At 45.4% G+C, this 15157-nt stretch overlaps 1 protein-coding gene across 5 annotated transcripts in view; it reads right to left on the bottom strand.

Moving 5' to 3' along the window:
* Window positions 1–15157, bottom strand: part of AMPH (amphiphysin) — a 335044-nt gene that overhangs the window by 42298 nt on the left and 277589 nt on the right. For 4 of the 5 annotated variants that reach the window (XM_073630487.1, XM_073630489.1, XM_073630488.1 and 1 more), the window contains 3 exons: window positions 14176–14232; window positions 8597–8653; window positions 1261–1317 (listed from right to left, as the gene is read on the bottom strand). In XM_073630487.1, coding sequence (XP_073486588.1) covers window positions 1261–1317; window positions 8597–8653; window positions 14176–14232 — 171 coding nt within the window. The remainder of the gene's footprint in view (window positions 1–1260; window positions 1318–8596; window positions 8654–14175; window positions 14233–15157) is intronic. The other variant, XM_073630491.1, reaches the window with a different exon arrangement.

The raw sequence follows: 15157 nt of genomic DNA, 5'->3' as shown, positions 1-15157 counted from the left end.
ACATATATCCTCAAACACAGTCAATGCTCATACTTCTGCGTATATATTTGATTTAGATTTGATAAAGGCTTCTAGCTGCATCATTCTAAAAAAAATCTAATTCAGGTTGTATTTCTCTTTCAATCTCTTTTTTTGACATTAAACGATTATCCACTGAGAAGTGAATGATCCTGCTAAAACCTCTGCGTCGTATTGCTCTAACCTAGAGTCCATCATTCCTGGCTGAAACGCCGGTGTACCCAGAATGGGGAGCATTGGACTATGATTTGTCGAGATAGGAGTTTTTTTTTTAAATCTTTTTAATCATCTGCAATGTAGCGCCTATTGTTGGATGTTTCCTCACTTCAGCTGGCACCTCAGCTTCTGGTATCCACACTAGACCTTCCAATGGAATATCTAGCGATGCCTGTTCTATCTGTATCCAGGGCTTCTTATTTTTATGCCCACACCACTCCATCACTCTGGCTAAATGTAAGGCATCCTGGTATATTATTGGATCTGGAAACCCTATCCCTCTTTTCCTTTGGGAAGTGATAATATAGTTCTGAGTACTCTTGCTGGCTTCCCGGCCCAAATAAACTTCAAAAATCTTGATCTGAGATCTCTTAAAAAGCTTGGCGGAATCTTAATTGGCAGAGTCTGTATTAAATACAGAAGTCTTGGCATCACATTCATCTTAATAATATTTGTTCTCCCAAACCATGTAAAAATCTCTTTGTCCCATTTCAGGAGATCAAGTTTAATCTGTCTAGCCATCGGTATGTAATTAAGCTCAAATAACGAATTTAAATTCTTCGATATTTTCGTCCGTAGATAACTTATATACGAATTAGTCCATCTAAAATCAAATTGTGTGGTTACCAACTGTAGAAGGGGCGTGTATATTTCTATCCCCAATGCTTCCAATTTCCCGTAATTTACTTTAAAATTCTGATATTTTCCTATACTCACAAAGCTTCATCAGCAAGGATGGAAGGGATATGACTGGGGAGGTTACAAAAAAATTAAGTCGTCGGCACTGTTGTGTGTACTTACTGCCTGCTTCATATTCTACATACTTTCTACTTTACTAAGGATATTTGTTTAGTTTTTTTCCTTTTTTGGCTTTAACTAGATGGACTTGAGTCTTTTTTCAACCAGACTAACTAGGTAACTATGTAACTTTTTCAAGGATTGCACCTGAGTAACATTTTGCATGTTAATGATATAAGCACCATATGTTTTTCTAAATATTTTTTTTTAATGTAACAAAAGGCTTACCATCACTTCACGAGTTGGTTCAGTCTGTACGTCAAAGACAGATGTGGAAGCATCAGGCTAAAAATGTAAAGTATGTAAGTAATAAAAAATCTAAGTGGTTCAATGTAATAAAATTTCAATATATCTGATAATAGCAGTAGATTATAAGGCAACTTAGGTGGCAGAATTTACAGCAGAATTAAAAATAAAAATCTGTATGCATTTAATGCTGCCTTTTTATCATATTTATCCCTCTAGTTGATGCGATATGGATAGAATAATAAACCTCTATAATGAGAATTCAGGTACCTATTATCCTTACCATAAAATCTAACTTTGTGAGAAAAAAATTATTAAACTACCATTTCTTGTAGGTTTGGATTTATGGATTAGTGTAATTCCACACAAACAAACTGGAAAATGGTTAATAAACAGCAATAATTTAGCTGTTGTTAAACATCATTTAGAGATAAAAGTATTTTTAGCATCCTACACTTTTTAAATGTATACAGCAGGGGCGTTGCTAGGTCTGCAAAAGATCTGGGGCTAGAGCCGATAGCAGCGGTCACCAACCTGGGGGGGGGGGCACGCCGGTGGTAAGCAATTTTTTTTTCACTTGCCAGGTCACCTGCCACCATCAGCAGATTGACACTTGCCACGTCACTTGCCACCATTTGCAGATTGTCACTTGCCACGTCACCTGCCACCATTTGCAGATTGTCACTTGCCACATCACCTGCCACCATTAGCAGATTGTCACTTGCCACGTCACTTGCCACCATTTGCAGACTGTCATTTGCCACCATTAGCAGATTGTCACTTACCACGTCAACTGCCTCCATTTGCAGATTGTCACTTGCCACCATTTGCAGATTGTCACGTCACTTGCCACCATTTGCAGATTGTCACTTGCCACGTCACTTGCCACCATTTGCAGATTGTCACTTGCCACATCACCTGCCACCATTTGCAGATTGTCATATGCCACGTCACTTGCCACCATTAGCAGATTGTCACTTGCCACGTCACTTGCCACCATTAGCAGATTGTCACTTGCCATGCCAGCCAGTGCCACAAAATGTGCATTCTCACTGCATTGGTGGCAGGCTGGCAGCACTGGCCCATTTAGTGAGGGCAGGAGAGCGGAGATGCGGGGTGGGCAGTGAGAGATGATGTAATCTCTCTGCTCCCCGCTGCACCTCCGACATTTAAAAGGCCCGCGCTGTGAGGACAGAAGAGCCCTGATGTGTGGCAGGCAGTGAGAGATGACGTCACCCGCACATCGCTCCCACGTTGAAGTCCCGGCTGTGAGGGCGGAAGAGTGGTGATGGGCGGGCGGAGAGAGATGATGTCATCTCTGCTCATCTGCCCGCTCGTCTCCAGGGCTGGACTGGGACAAAAATTTGGCCCTGGACTTCATCCAGACCGGCCAACTTTGACAGGTCTCACCATGGCGGCCAAAACCGCCCCCCCGGCCGGCCAACCCCAATGGCCACCCAAGCCCCCCTTCACTAGCCATTAGTTGTTCTACTTTATTAGCGTATAACGGCTGGTACTGGTACTCTTATAGGCAGTACCAGTGGGGAAGCTAGACATTATTTCACCCGGGGCAAGGAATCAGTTCGGTGCCCTCCCCGTAATGGGACAAGAAGTCTAGGCAGAAGTGAGAACTCTCTGGCCATAGCTGTTGAGTCAGCTGTCTGTCCCCTCCCCCGTGCTCCTTCTGGTCCCTCCCATGCTCCTCTGTCCCCCCATGCTCCTCTGGTCCTCCCCCTGCTTTTCTGTTCCCCCACATGCTTATGCGTTCCTCTCCTGCTCCTCTGTTCCCCCCATGCTCCTCTGTACCCTCGTGTTTCTCTGGTCCCCCTCTGCTTCTCTGTACCCCCACATGCTTCTGCATTCCTCTCCTGATCTTCTGGTCCCCCTTGCTCCTGTGGTCTCCCTGTGCTCCCCTGGTCCCCCGCGTGCTGCTCTGGTCCCCCGCATGCTGCGCTGGTCCCCTGCATGCTGCGCTGGTCCCCCATGTGCTGCTCTGGTCCCCCACGTGCTGCTCTGGTCCCCTGCGTGCTGCTCTGGTCCCCCACGTGCTGCGCTGGCCCCCCGTGTTCTGCTCTGGTCCCCCGCATGCTGCTCTGGTCCCCGCGTGCTGAGCTGGTCCCCCGCGTGCTGCTCTGGTCCCCCGCGTGCTGAGCTGGTCCCCCGCGTGCTGAGCTGGTCCCCCACGTGCTGCTCTGGTCCCCCACGTGCTGTGCTGGTCCCCCATGTGCTGTGTGCTGCGCTGGTCCCCTGAATGTTCCGCTGATCCCCCGTATGCTGTTTTGGTCCCACATGTGCTCTGCTGGTCCCCCGCGCTGCTCTGGTCCCCGTGCTCCTCTACCCCCCCAGCGCTCACCTCCTCTCCCTGCTTAGATATGCAGCGCTGCATACAGACATGACAGTGCACAGACAGGCAAACAGACATGATCCTTAGGAGTGGACACTGAGAAGCTCATCATACGATCCAGAAGACATGCAGCCACACACAGCTGTGACATAAACTTCTGCGGCACTCGTTCTCTTGTTCTTTCCTTCCCCCGCTCTCATCTAGATTCTTCACGGCAGCAGAAGGATGGAGAGCGGGGGAAGGAAAGAACAAGAGAACGAGTGCTGAGGAAGGTCATGTCACAGCTGTGTGCAGCTGCATGTCTTCTGGATCGTAGTCGTACGATGAGCTTTCTCAGTGTCCACTCCTAAGGATCGTGTCTGTATGCAGCCATGCTGCATAACTAAGCAGGGAGAAGAGGTGAGCGCTGGGGGGGCGCGAAGTCAGAGGAGCAGAGGGGGGTGGCAGTCCGATGGCTCAGTGCCAGTACATGCCTGCTCATCTCTCCTCCACCTCCAATGCCGCCCGCCACAGCCGCGACCCGCCTGCTCATTTCTCCTCCACACCCGCTGAGACTCGGGGCTATGGGCTACACATTCGGGGCTCCAGCCTCGATAGCCACCCCCTGGCAGCACTGGTGGGCACTGTTGGGGCTGCACTAAAAATCAGGACACTGATGATTCGTGCCCTGATTATGAGTGTAGATGTTCCCTGTGTGCATTTGCCGGTTACTGGCTCTCCTCTCCTCATATGCTGTCAGCGTGAGGAGAGGATTGCCAACAACCGGCAAATGCTATTTACACTGTAATCAGCTGTAATTGGACACAGCTGATCACGTGGTAAAGTGTCACTGTGATTGGTTCTTTACCCCAATCACAGACCACTGCCGATGCACATGGCATAGGGTGCACGAGAAGTGAGAGCATGGGAGGACATTATATGATGGCCTCCCAGCAAACTGCGACCGCACCATAGCCGCCATTCGGCTATAGTGCAGTCATGAAGTGGTTAACAACCGATGACTCATCAGCTGTCAGTGGGTTCCCCACTGACAGCTGAATGTACACAAAAGAATGTCGGCAATGAAATATGCAGAAAAAAACAACATCCTCCCCCCAATCCATACCAGGCCCTTTTTTTTTTTAAAGGGTGTGGGATTCCCCCTCATGGTCCACACAGTACCAGACCCTTATCCGAGCATGCAACTCGGCAGGCCAAGAGAGGGGGAGCTCACCCCCCAAAAGCAACTTGTCCCCACGTTGATGGGGGCAAGGGCCTCTTCCCCACAACCCTGGCCGGTGGTTGTGGGGGTCTGTGGACAGGGGGCTAATCAGAATCTGAAAGCCCTCTTTTACAAGGGGGCCCCTAGATCCCAGCCCCCCATGCGAATGAGTTTGGCTTACTTATTCACCAAAAAAGTGTAAAAAGTAAAAAAAAACACATCATAAGTTTTTGACAATTCCTTTTTTTAAAAAATCGAAATAAATGTCCCCCTGGTGTAGATCCATCATTAATCACACCTGCCACTAATGCCGACCCGTAAAATGAGAAAAAAACCTTAATCCTGACATCGGGTGACCTCGCCCCCTTGAGATGTAATCGACTGGAGCATGCTGGGTCGATGACGTCACCCGGGCATGGGGCCACTCAGTGACGTCGCCGGATGGCCCCGTCCCTTAGCTTTTTAAGAACTGTCAAACGGCGAGAGCCTTTGTCTTTGTGCTTTTATTTACTTTTGACACTTTTTTGGTCAATGAGTAGGGATTCTATGTAACCCTTACTTATTCACATTGGGTGGAGGGCCTGGATCTGAGGGCCCCCTTGTTAAAGAGGGCTTCCAAACTCCGATAAGCCCCCTACCCACAGACCACAACCACCGGCCAGGGTTGTGGGGAAGAAGTCTTTGTTCCCATCAACATGGGGACAAGGTGCTTTAGGGGGGCATAGCTCCCCTGCCCCATAGCACCCCCCTATGTTGAGGGCATGTGGCCTGGTATGGTTCAGGGTGGGGCCTGCCAGGGTGTATGCTCTGACAAGGAACTGGTATGGATTGGGGGGACCGCCACACTGTTTTTTTTTAACCAGCATTTCTTTAGTTTACATTCTGCTGTCAGTGAGCAATCCCTCTGACAGCAGATGAGTCATGGTTAAGGAAACCAACGGCCGCCCACTTTCTAACACACGCCGCAGAGCCCAATCTAACTCTTGGCCCCCAGCTAGCCAAGAGTGCCAAAGTTTCCTCCATGAACCCTGCCTCACATGCAGCCCACACTGTTCAACTGACCCCAGCCACCATGGAGGAGCAGTACAGCGGGATGGCCCAAGCAGTGGTGGCCCTGCTCTCCTCCATGATCACTGCTGCTGTGGACAGGGCAGTGACTTCCAGGATTTATTAGCTCTGGAGGGAGCTCATAAAGTAGGCAGGCAGGCTCAATGAAGTGGAACAATGCATATCAGATCTGGAGGAGGAGGCACAGGGCTCTCAAGCGGCTGTACACCAGGCATCTCAGAGCCAGCAATATATAATGGAGAAGCTAGATGACCTGGGAAACCCCTCATGACACAACAGCCTAAGGATAATAGGCCTCCCAGAGGCCTACAATTTGGGGTCACTAACAGAGTTATGTTTCACTTGTATCCCTGAGGCCCTAGGCATCACCAAACCTTGCATAGTGGAGAGAGACCACCACGTAGGAGCACCATCAAATGACTGACGCTCCCCATGCCCGATAATTGTAAGATACAAGATACCTAAATTACTCAGACAGAGTTGCCATTCTAAAATCATTCCGTAACGCCAACTCCTTTCAGCTGGAAGGGCGCAAGCTCCTCATCTTTGCCGACTATTCGCAAGAAGTATCGTGCAAGAGGAAAGCTTTCCAACCCATCTGCTCAGCCCTCCACCTCAAGGGGTTAAAATTTACCCTAGCATACCTGGCTTTTCTACAACTCACCGACCAGGCAGGGGAGACAAAGTATTTCAGCCACCCGGAAGAAGCTGCCTCGTATCTACAAATATACTTCCACAGCCCCCAGGATCTATCCCCATGGAAAACAATCAATGCCCCGAAGGCTCAGAGTAGCCCCTGCAAGGATCCACCAAAAAGGTTTTGCTACACACACCCCCACACACTCTCCCCCATCTCCATCCCTGACCACCGACCTAGCAAATACTCCGCAGGTCCATTGTCTAACAACAAGCACCTCACTTTGACATAATCTCAAACCCTTTTGACACAATGAAAATCATTTCCTGGAATGTCAAAGGGCTCCAATCCCGCCACAAACGCATGGATAATCCGCCGCTTAAAGAGATTGAAAACAGACATTGCACTTCTCCAGGAGACTCATCTCCCATCGACTGATTTCGGGCATATGCACAAGCTCTGGGTAGGCCAAACTCTTAGTTCAGCCTCTGTAAAAGGCAAAGCGAGCGTCCTTATCCTCATTACACAAAAACCTCCTTTGTGACATTGTGTCCTCACGACAACTCATTGACCATTCACTTCCTATCTCTAACAAGGACCTTACAGTGACTAATGTCTATGCCCCAAAATCCTCTACCAAAACCTTTTTCCGGGTAGTCACCGCACACCTAGCTCCCTACCTGCAGTTTCCCCTCCTAATAGGAGGCAATTTCAACACAGTAATGGACACTCAGGAAGATAAATGTAAGGAAAAACACATTCTTCAACCACATCCTCAAACCATAGAAACTTTACTATCCTCCTTTGCAGCAGCCCTCCAGCTTAGTGATCCATAGCATTTAGCTCATCCAGAAGGCAGGGGATATTCTTTTTACTCTCCTCCCCACCTCCTCATTTATTTTTTTTCACATATAGTTTGATTCAGTACCATGCCTGCTTATTTCCATCTTTGCAATTGTGACATATAAGTTTCCCATTTTTGTTTTCTCCAAAATCCAGTCTCAAGTAATGAAGTATATGGTTCCTGTATGTCAATATGGAACTTATATCTTCTACCTTACCTGATGTTTATGTTTTTGTGGCCAATAAACAAATTCAGACACACAAGGCAGTAGGACTAAAGCCTTACCTGAACTTGATTTTTTCTATGTGCAGTCAAGGAGGGGAAGCATACATATATAAAGATTTAAAATACAGTCATCCCCTGTTTTATGTCTATTCTGGACTATACCTTAATCCTAGTACACATGGGCCGGCGGGTGGCATCGGCTGGTTCAATAGAAACCCGCCGACATTTGGCCATGTGTACTGGAGTCAGTCTGGCAGAAGCCGGCCGTTTGGCCAGCTGCTGTCGAAGGGGCGTGACCGATCAGCGCTCTCAGCCATTGGTTTGAGTGTTCTGGCGGGGGGGGGGGGGGCAGTGTCAGAACACAAAAGAACAGCAGGGGAGATTGCTGTACTAAAGTTGGAATGTTAGTACAGCAGCTCCTCACAAGCTGTCAGTTTTTTTTTTTCATTTAGCCCTACTGGGTTGAACGAAAAACAATTACTAGTGTGTGTGAAGTTTAACTGAGTGATTCTGTGTCAACATTGATCTAGGGCAGGGGTGTCCAAACTATGGCCCTCCAGCTGTTGCGGAACTACACTTCCCATGAGGCATTGTAAAACTCTGACATTCACAGACATGACTAGGCATGATGGGAGTTGTAGTTCCTTAACAACTGGAGGGCCATAGTTTGGACACCCCTGATCTAGGGAGTTCCTTGTACAGAGTTTTGTTTCATCTACAATATATATATATCGGCATTACATTGGAAAAATCCTCCTGTTGTAAGTCCTGTTTCATATTCTACATACTTTCTTCATATTATACATCATAAGGAAAATGTTTTTCTTTTTTTCCTTTTATTGGTTGAAATAGATGGACTTGTGTCTTTTTTCAACCAGAATAACTATGTAACTATGTAACTTTTTCAAGGATTGCACCTGAGTAACATGTTGCATGTTAATGATATTAGCACCATATGTTTTTCTAATGTTTTTTTTTTTAATATAAAAAAAGGCTTACCATCACTTCACGAGTTGGTTCAGTCTGTATGTCGAAGACAGATGTGGAAGCATCAGGCTAAAAACGTAAAGTATGTGAGAAATAAAAAACCTAGGTGGTTCAATGTAATAAAATTGCAACATATCTAATAATAGCAGTAGATTATAAAGCAACTTAGGTGGAAGAATTTACAGCAGTTTTATAAAAAAAAATCTATATGCATTTGATGCTGCCTTTTTATCATATTTGTTCCTCTAGTTGATGAGATTTGGATAGAATAATAAACCAACATCTATAATGAGAATTCAAGTGCCTATTATGCTTACCATAAAATCTAACTTAGTGAGAAAAAAAATATTAAACTACCCTTTTCCTGTAGGTTTGAATTTAGAGATAAAAGTATTTTTTAGCATCCTACACTTTTTAAATGTATAGAATATGTAAATAAGCTGTATGGCATAATAAGCTGTTATGAGCCATAATGGTGGTAAATTTTAACAAGGACAGCCAATGAGAACTGAAAATAACAGTCATATCGCTGAATAGGATGCCAAGGAAGGATGTTATATTTGGATCCTTAGTCAGCTGTGCAATTTGTTTTGGTCCGAATATACATTGGGACAATTTTTTGGTTAATAAAATAGAAATGAAATTTGTTGAAATTAGTTTAATATTGCATATTAGTTTTCTAACGAATTCCAAATTTTTGGAACGATTTGAATTTGGATCGGTGGAAAAATGATCACCCGATTCAAATTCTGTGTAAAGAATAGCCACTGGGCACTTTCAACCCCTTCCTGCCCAGAACAATTTTCAGCTTTCAGCACTGTCGCACTTTGAATGACAATTGCGCGATCATGCAACACTGCACCCAAACCAAATTTTTATCATCTTTTGAGACAGATAGAGATTTCTTTTGGTGGTATTTAATTGACACTGTTTTTTATCCTTTGCTAAACAAAAGAAAAAAGACCAAAAATGTTGAAAAAATTAAGTTTTTCTTAGTTTCTGTTATAAAATATTATTAGTAATTTTTCTCCTTTACTGATGTGCGCTGATGAGGCTGCACTGATGGGCGCTATAGGCTGCACTGATGGATACTGATGAGGCAGCACTGATGAGGTGACACTGATGAGGCGACACTGATGAGGAGGTACTGATGAGGCTGCACTGATATGCAGCACTGATGGCCACTGATCAGCAGCACTGATCAATGGCACTGATAGGCAGCACTGATGGGCACTGATAGGCAGCACTGATAGATGGCACTGACAGGCAGCACTGGTGGGCACTGTTGGGGCTGCATTAAAAATCAGGACACTAATGATCCATGCCCTGATTATCAGTGTTAATGTTCCCTGTGTGGATTTGCTGGTTATTGGCTCTCCTCATACTCTGTCAGCATGAGGAGAGGATTGCCAACAACTGGCAAATCCTATTTATACTGTGATCAGCTGTGATTGGACACACCTGAACATGTGGTAAAGATCCCCTGTGATTGACTCTTTACCCTAATCACAGATCACTGCCATTGCATGCCGCAGGGGGTACACAGGAAGGGAGAGCATGGGAGGATATTATATGATGGCCTCCCAGCAAACTGCGACCGCACCATAGCCGCCATTTGGCTATAGCACAGTCATGAAGTAGTTAACAACCGATGACTCATCAGCTGTCAGTGGGGAACCCACTGACAGCTGAATGTACACAAAAGAATGCTGGCAAAGAAATATGCAGAAAAAAAACAACGTCCTCTCCCCAATCCTTACCAGGCCCTTTTTTTTTTAAACGGTGTGGCCCCCCCATGATCCATATAGTACCAGACCCGTATCCGAGCATGCAACTTGGCAGGCCAGGGGAGGGGGGCTCGGCCCCCCAAAGCTGACATCATTGGGTGACCCCGACCCCTTGAAACGTCATTGACGGGAGCATGCTGGGTCGATGACTTCACCCGGGCATGGGGCCACTCAGTGAAGTCGCCGGGTGGCCCCGTCCCTTAGCTTTTTAAGAACTGTCAGACGGCGGGAACTTTCGTCTTTGTGTTTTTATTTACTTTTGACACTTTTTTTGGTGAATGAGTAAGGGTTCTATGTAACCCCTACTCATTCACATTGGGTGGAGGGCTGGGATCTGAGGGCCCCCTTGTTAAAGAGGGCTTCCAAACTCCGATAAGCCCCCTGCCTGCAGACCCACAACCACCTGCCAGGGTTGTGGGGAAGAAGCCCTTGTTCCCATCAACACAGGGACAAAGGTGCTTTGGGGGGCAGGGCTCCCCTGCCCTATAGCACCCCCCCCATGTTGAGGGCATGTGGCCTGGTATGGTTCAGGAGGGGGGCCTGCCAGGGTGTATGCTCAGATAAGGGACTCGTATGGATTGGGGGCTGTCACACTGTTGTTTTTTTTTTTTAATTCAGCATTTGTTTCATTTACATTCTGCTGTCAGCGAGGAATCCCAGTGACAGCAGATGAGTCATGGTTGTTAAGGACGCCAGCGGCAGCCCACTTCTTAACACATGCCGCGGACCAACTCTCTGCCCCCAGCTAGCCAAGATGGCTGACATTTACTCCATGAACCCTGCCACACACTCAGCCCACACTGTTCAACTGGCCCCGACCACCACGGAGAAACAGTACAGAAGGATGGGCCAACAGTGGTGGCCTGCTCACCCCCACAATCACTGCTGCTGTGGACAGGGCAGTGACTGTAGGGATATATCAGCTCCAGAGGGAGCTCAGAGAGCAGACAGGCAGGCTCCATGAAGTAGAACAACACATATCAGATCTGGAGGAGAAGGCACAGGGCTTCCAAGTGGCTGCACACCAGGCATCTCAGACCCAGCAATATGTAATAGAGAAGCTAGATGACCTGGAAACCTGCTCACCACGCAACAGCCTAAGGATAATAGGCCTCCCAGAGACCTACAACTCGGGATCACTAACAGAGTTATGTTCCACTCGCATCCCTGAGGCCCTCGGCATCACCACAACTTGCATAGTGGAGAGAGCCCACCGCGTAGGAGCACCATCAAATGACCAATGCTCCCCATGCCCAATAATTGTAAGATACCTAAACTACTCAGAGTTGCCATTCTACAATCATTCTGTAACGTCAATTCCTTTCAGCTGGAAGGACACAAGCTCCTCATCTTTGTCGACTATTCACAAGAAGTATCACACAAGAGGAAAGCTTTCCATCCCATCTGCTCAGCCCTCCACCTCAAGGGGTTAGAATTCACCCTGGCATAACCGGCTATTCTACGCCTTACCGACCAGGCAGGGGAGACAAAGTCTTTCAGCCACCCGTAAGAAGCTGCCTCATATTTACAAACATACTTCCACATCCCCAGAATCTATCCCCCATGGAAACCAATCAATGCTCCGAAGGCCCCAGAGATCAGCATAGCCCCTGCAAGGATCCACCAAAAAGGTTTTTACTTAAACACTCCAGGATCCCCAAAACACTGCTAAAAAGGGTCTTTACTAAGCCCACGGGTTCAAGCGCCCTAGTTCTCCTGGCCTCCCAAGATCTCAGTGCTTACAACCTCCATCTGTCTGTTCAGGCTAACTGTTCTACCTTGCTACTGTTATTTAATTGTTGTTGTTCTAATGTCCTCTGTTACAGCCTCCAAGAGACATTTCAATATGCACCGACCCAAACCTTTTGGCGACCCTCATATACCTGCCACCTTACATGACACGGCTACCTGGCGGATGCAAAATGGCATATTGACCAAGTCCCCCCTCCAGTAACGCTGTCCATTGGCGATTGTTTCACGTGGAAGAAAGCAAAGTCAAGGCTTCCCCTAAACTGTGAGTTGATTTTGACTTTACTTACACTCCATCCCATCACTTTTCACTTTCACTTTTTCCATCTTTTCACACCTACTCTATCCTATACCCCCCCCCACTCTCCCCCCATCTCCATCCCTGACCACTGACTTAGCAAATACTCCACAGGTCACAGACATTGCACTTCTCCAGGAGACTCATCTCCCATCAGCTGACTTCTGGCGTATGCGCAAGCTTAGGGTAAGTCAAACTCTTGCTTCAGCCTCTGTAAAAGGCAAAGTGGGTGTCCTTATCCTCATAAACAAAAACCTCCTTTGTGATATTGTTTACTCACGATGAGGAAGGGCATCTTTTGACCAGTCACCTTCCTGTCTCTAACAAAGACCTTATAGTGACTAATGTCTATGCCCCAAATTCCTCTACCAAATTCTTTTTCCAGGTAATCACCGCACACCTAGCTCCCTACCTGCAGTTTCCCCTCCTAATAGGAGGCGATTTCAACACAGTAATGGACACTCAGGAAAATAAGTGTAGGGAAAAACCTATTCTTTAACCACACCCTCAAACCACAGAAACTTTACTATCCTCCTCTGCAGCAGCCCTCCAGCTTAGTGATCCATAGCATTTAGCTCATCCAGAAGGCAGGGGATATTCTTTTTACTCTCCTCCCCACCTCCTCATTTATTTTTTTCACATATAGTTTATGATTCAGTACCATCACCTGAGTTCTTGCCTGCTTATTTCAATCTTTGCAATTGTGACATCTAAGTTTCCCATTATTGTTTTCCCCAAAATCTCAAGTAATGAAGTACATGGTTATGTCAATATGGAACTTATATCTTTTACCTTAACTGATATTTGTGTTTTTGTGGCCAATAAACAAATTCAGACACACAAGTTAGTAGGACTAAAGCCTTACCTGAACTTGATTTTTTTCTCCATACAGTCAAGAAGGAGGAGCACACATACTGTATATACAGATTAAAAATACACTTATCCCCTGTTTTATGTGTATTCTGGACTATACCTTAAGCCTAGTACACACAGGCCGCTGGGTGTCGGGCTGGCATCCGCGGGTGTTGGGTGGCATTGGCTGGTTTAATAGAAACCCGCCAACATGCAGCCATGTGTACTGGAGTCAGTCCAACAGAAGCCGGGCTTAGGCCAGCTTATGTCGAAGGGGCATGACTGAAAAAGGTCTGCCGATCGGCTCCCGATCAGCGCTCTCAGCCATTGGCTTGAGTGTTCTGGTGGGGGGTGGGGGGGCAGTGTTAGAACACAATAGAACAACAGAGATTGCTGTACTAAAGTTGGAATGTTAGTACAGCAGCTCCTCCTGAGCTGTCAGTTTTTTCCGTTCAGCCCTACTGGGTTGAACGAAAAACAATTACCAGTGTGTGTGAAGTTTAACTGAGTGATTCTGTGCCAACATTGATCTAGGGAGTTAATTATTCAGAGTTTAGTTTTATCTAGTTTTTATCTACAATATATATATATATATATATATATATATATATGTATATCGGCATTGCTTTGGAAAATTCTTCCTGTTGTAAGTCCTGTTGGGTGTACTTACTGCCTGCTTCATATTCTACATACTTTCTTCATATTATACATACTAAGGATTTTTTTTTAGTTTTTGTTCCTTTTATTGGCTGAACTAGATGGACTTGTGTCTTTTTTCAACCAGACTAACTATGTAACTATGTAACTTTTTCAAGGATTGCACCTGAGTAACATTTTGCATGTTAATGATATAAGCACCATATGTTTTTCTAAATATATTTTTTTTAATATAACAAAAGGCTTACCATCACTTCACGAGTTGGTTCAGTCTGTACATCGAAGACAGATGTGGAAGCATCAGGCTAAAAATGTAAAGAATGTGAGTAATATAAAACCTAGGTGGTTCAATGTAATAAAATTGCAATATATGTGATAATAGCAGTAGATTATAAAGCAACTTCGGTGGCAGAATTTACAGCAGATTTATAAAAACAAAATCTATATGCATTTGATGCTGAGTTTTTATCATATTTGTTCCTCTAGTTGATGAGATTAGGATAGAATAATAAACCAACATCTATAATGAGAATTCAGGTGCCTATTATGCTTACCATAAAATCTAGCTTTGTGAGAAAAAAAATATTAAACTACCCTTTTCCTGTACAGTAGGTTTGGATTTATGGATTAGTGTAATTCCACACAAACTAACTGGAAAATGGTTAAAAACAGCAATAATTTAGCTGTTGTTAAACATCATTTAAAAATAAAAGTATTTTTAGCATCCTACACTTTTTAAATGTATACAGTATGTAAATAAGCTGTATGGCATAATAGGCTCAACTAATAAGCTGTTATGAGCCATAATGGTGGTAAATTTTAACAAGGACAGCCAACGAGAACTGAAAATAACAGTCATATCACTGAATAGGATGCCAAGGAAGGATGTTATATTTGGATCTTTAGTAAGCTGTGCAATTCGTTTCGGTCCGAATATACATTGGGACAAATTTTTGGTTAATGAAATAGTAATGAATTTTGTTGAAATTAATTTATTTTGTACATTCGTTTTCTAACAAATTCCAAATTTTCGGAACGATTCGAATTTGGTTTGGTGGAAAAATGATTGCCCGATTCAAATTCTGTGTAAAGAATAGCCACTGGATACTTTCATCCCCTTCCTGCCCAGGACAGTTTTCAGCCTTCAGCACTGGCGCACTTTGAATGAGAATTGTGTGATCATGCAACACTACACCCAAACCAAATGTTTATAATTTTTATGAGACACAT

Source organism: Aquarana catesbeiana, linkage group LG05 (genome assembly GCF_042186555.1).
Source record: "Aquarana catesbeiana isolate 2022-GZ linkage group LG05, ASM4218655v1, whole genome shotgun sequence".
NCBI lineage: Eukaryota > Metazoa > Chordata > Amphibia > Anura > Ranidae > Aquarana > Aquarana catesbeiana.
This window is presented reverse-complemented; position numbering and strand designations above follow the sequence as displayed.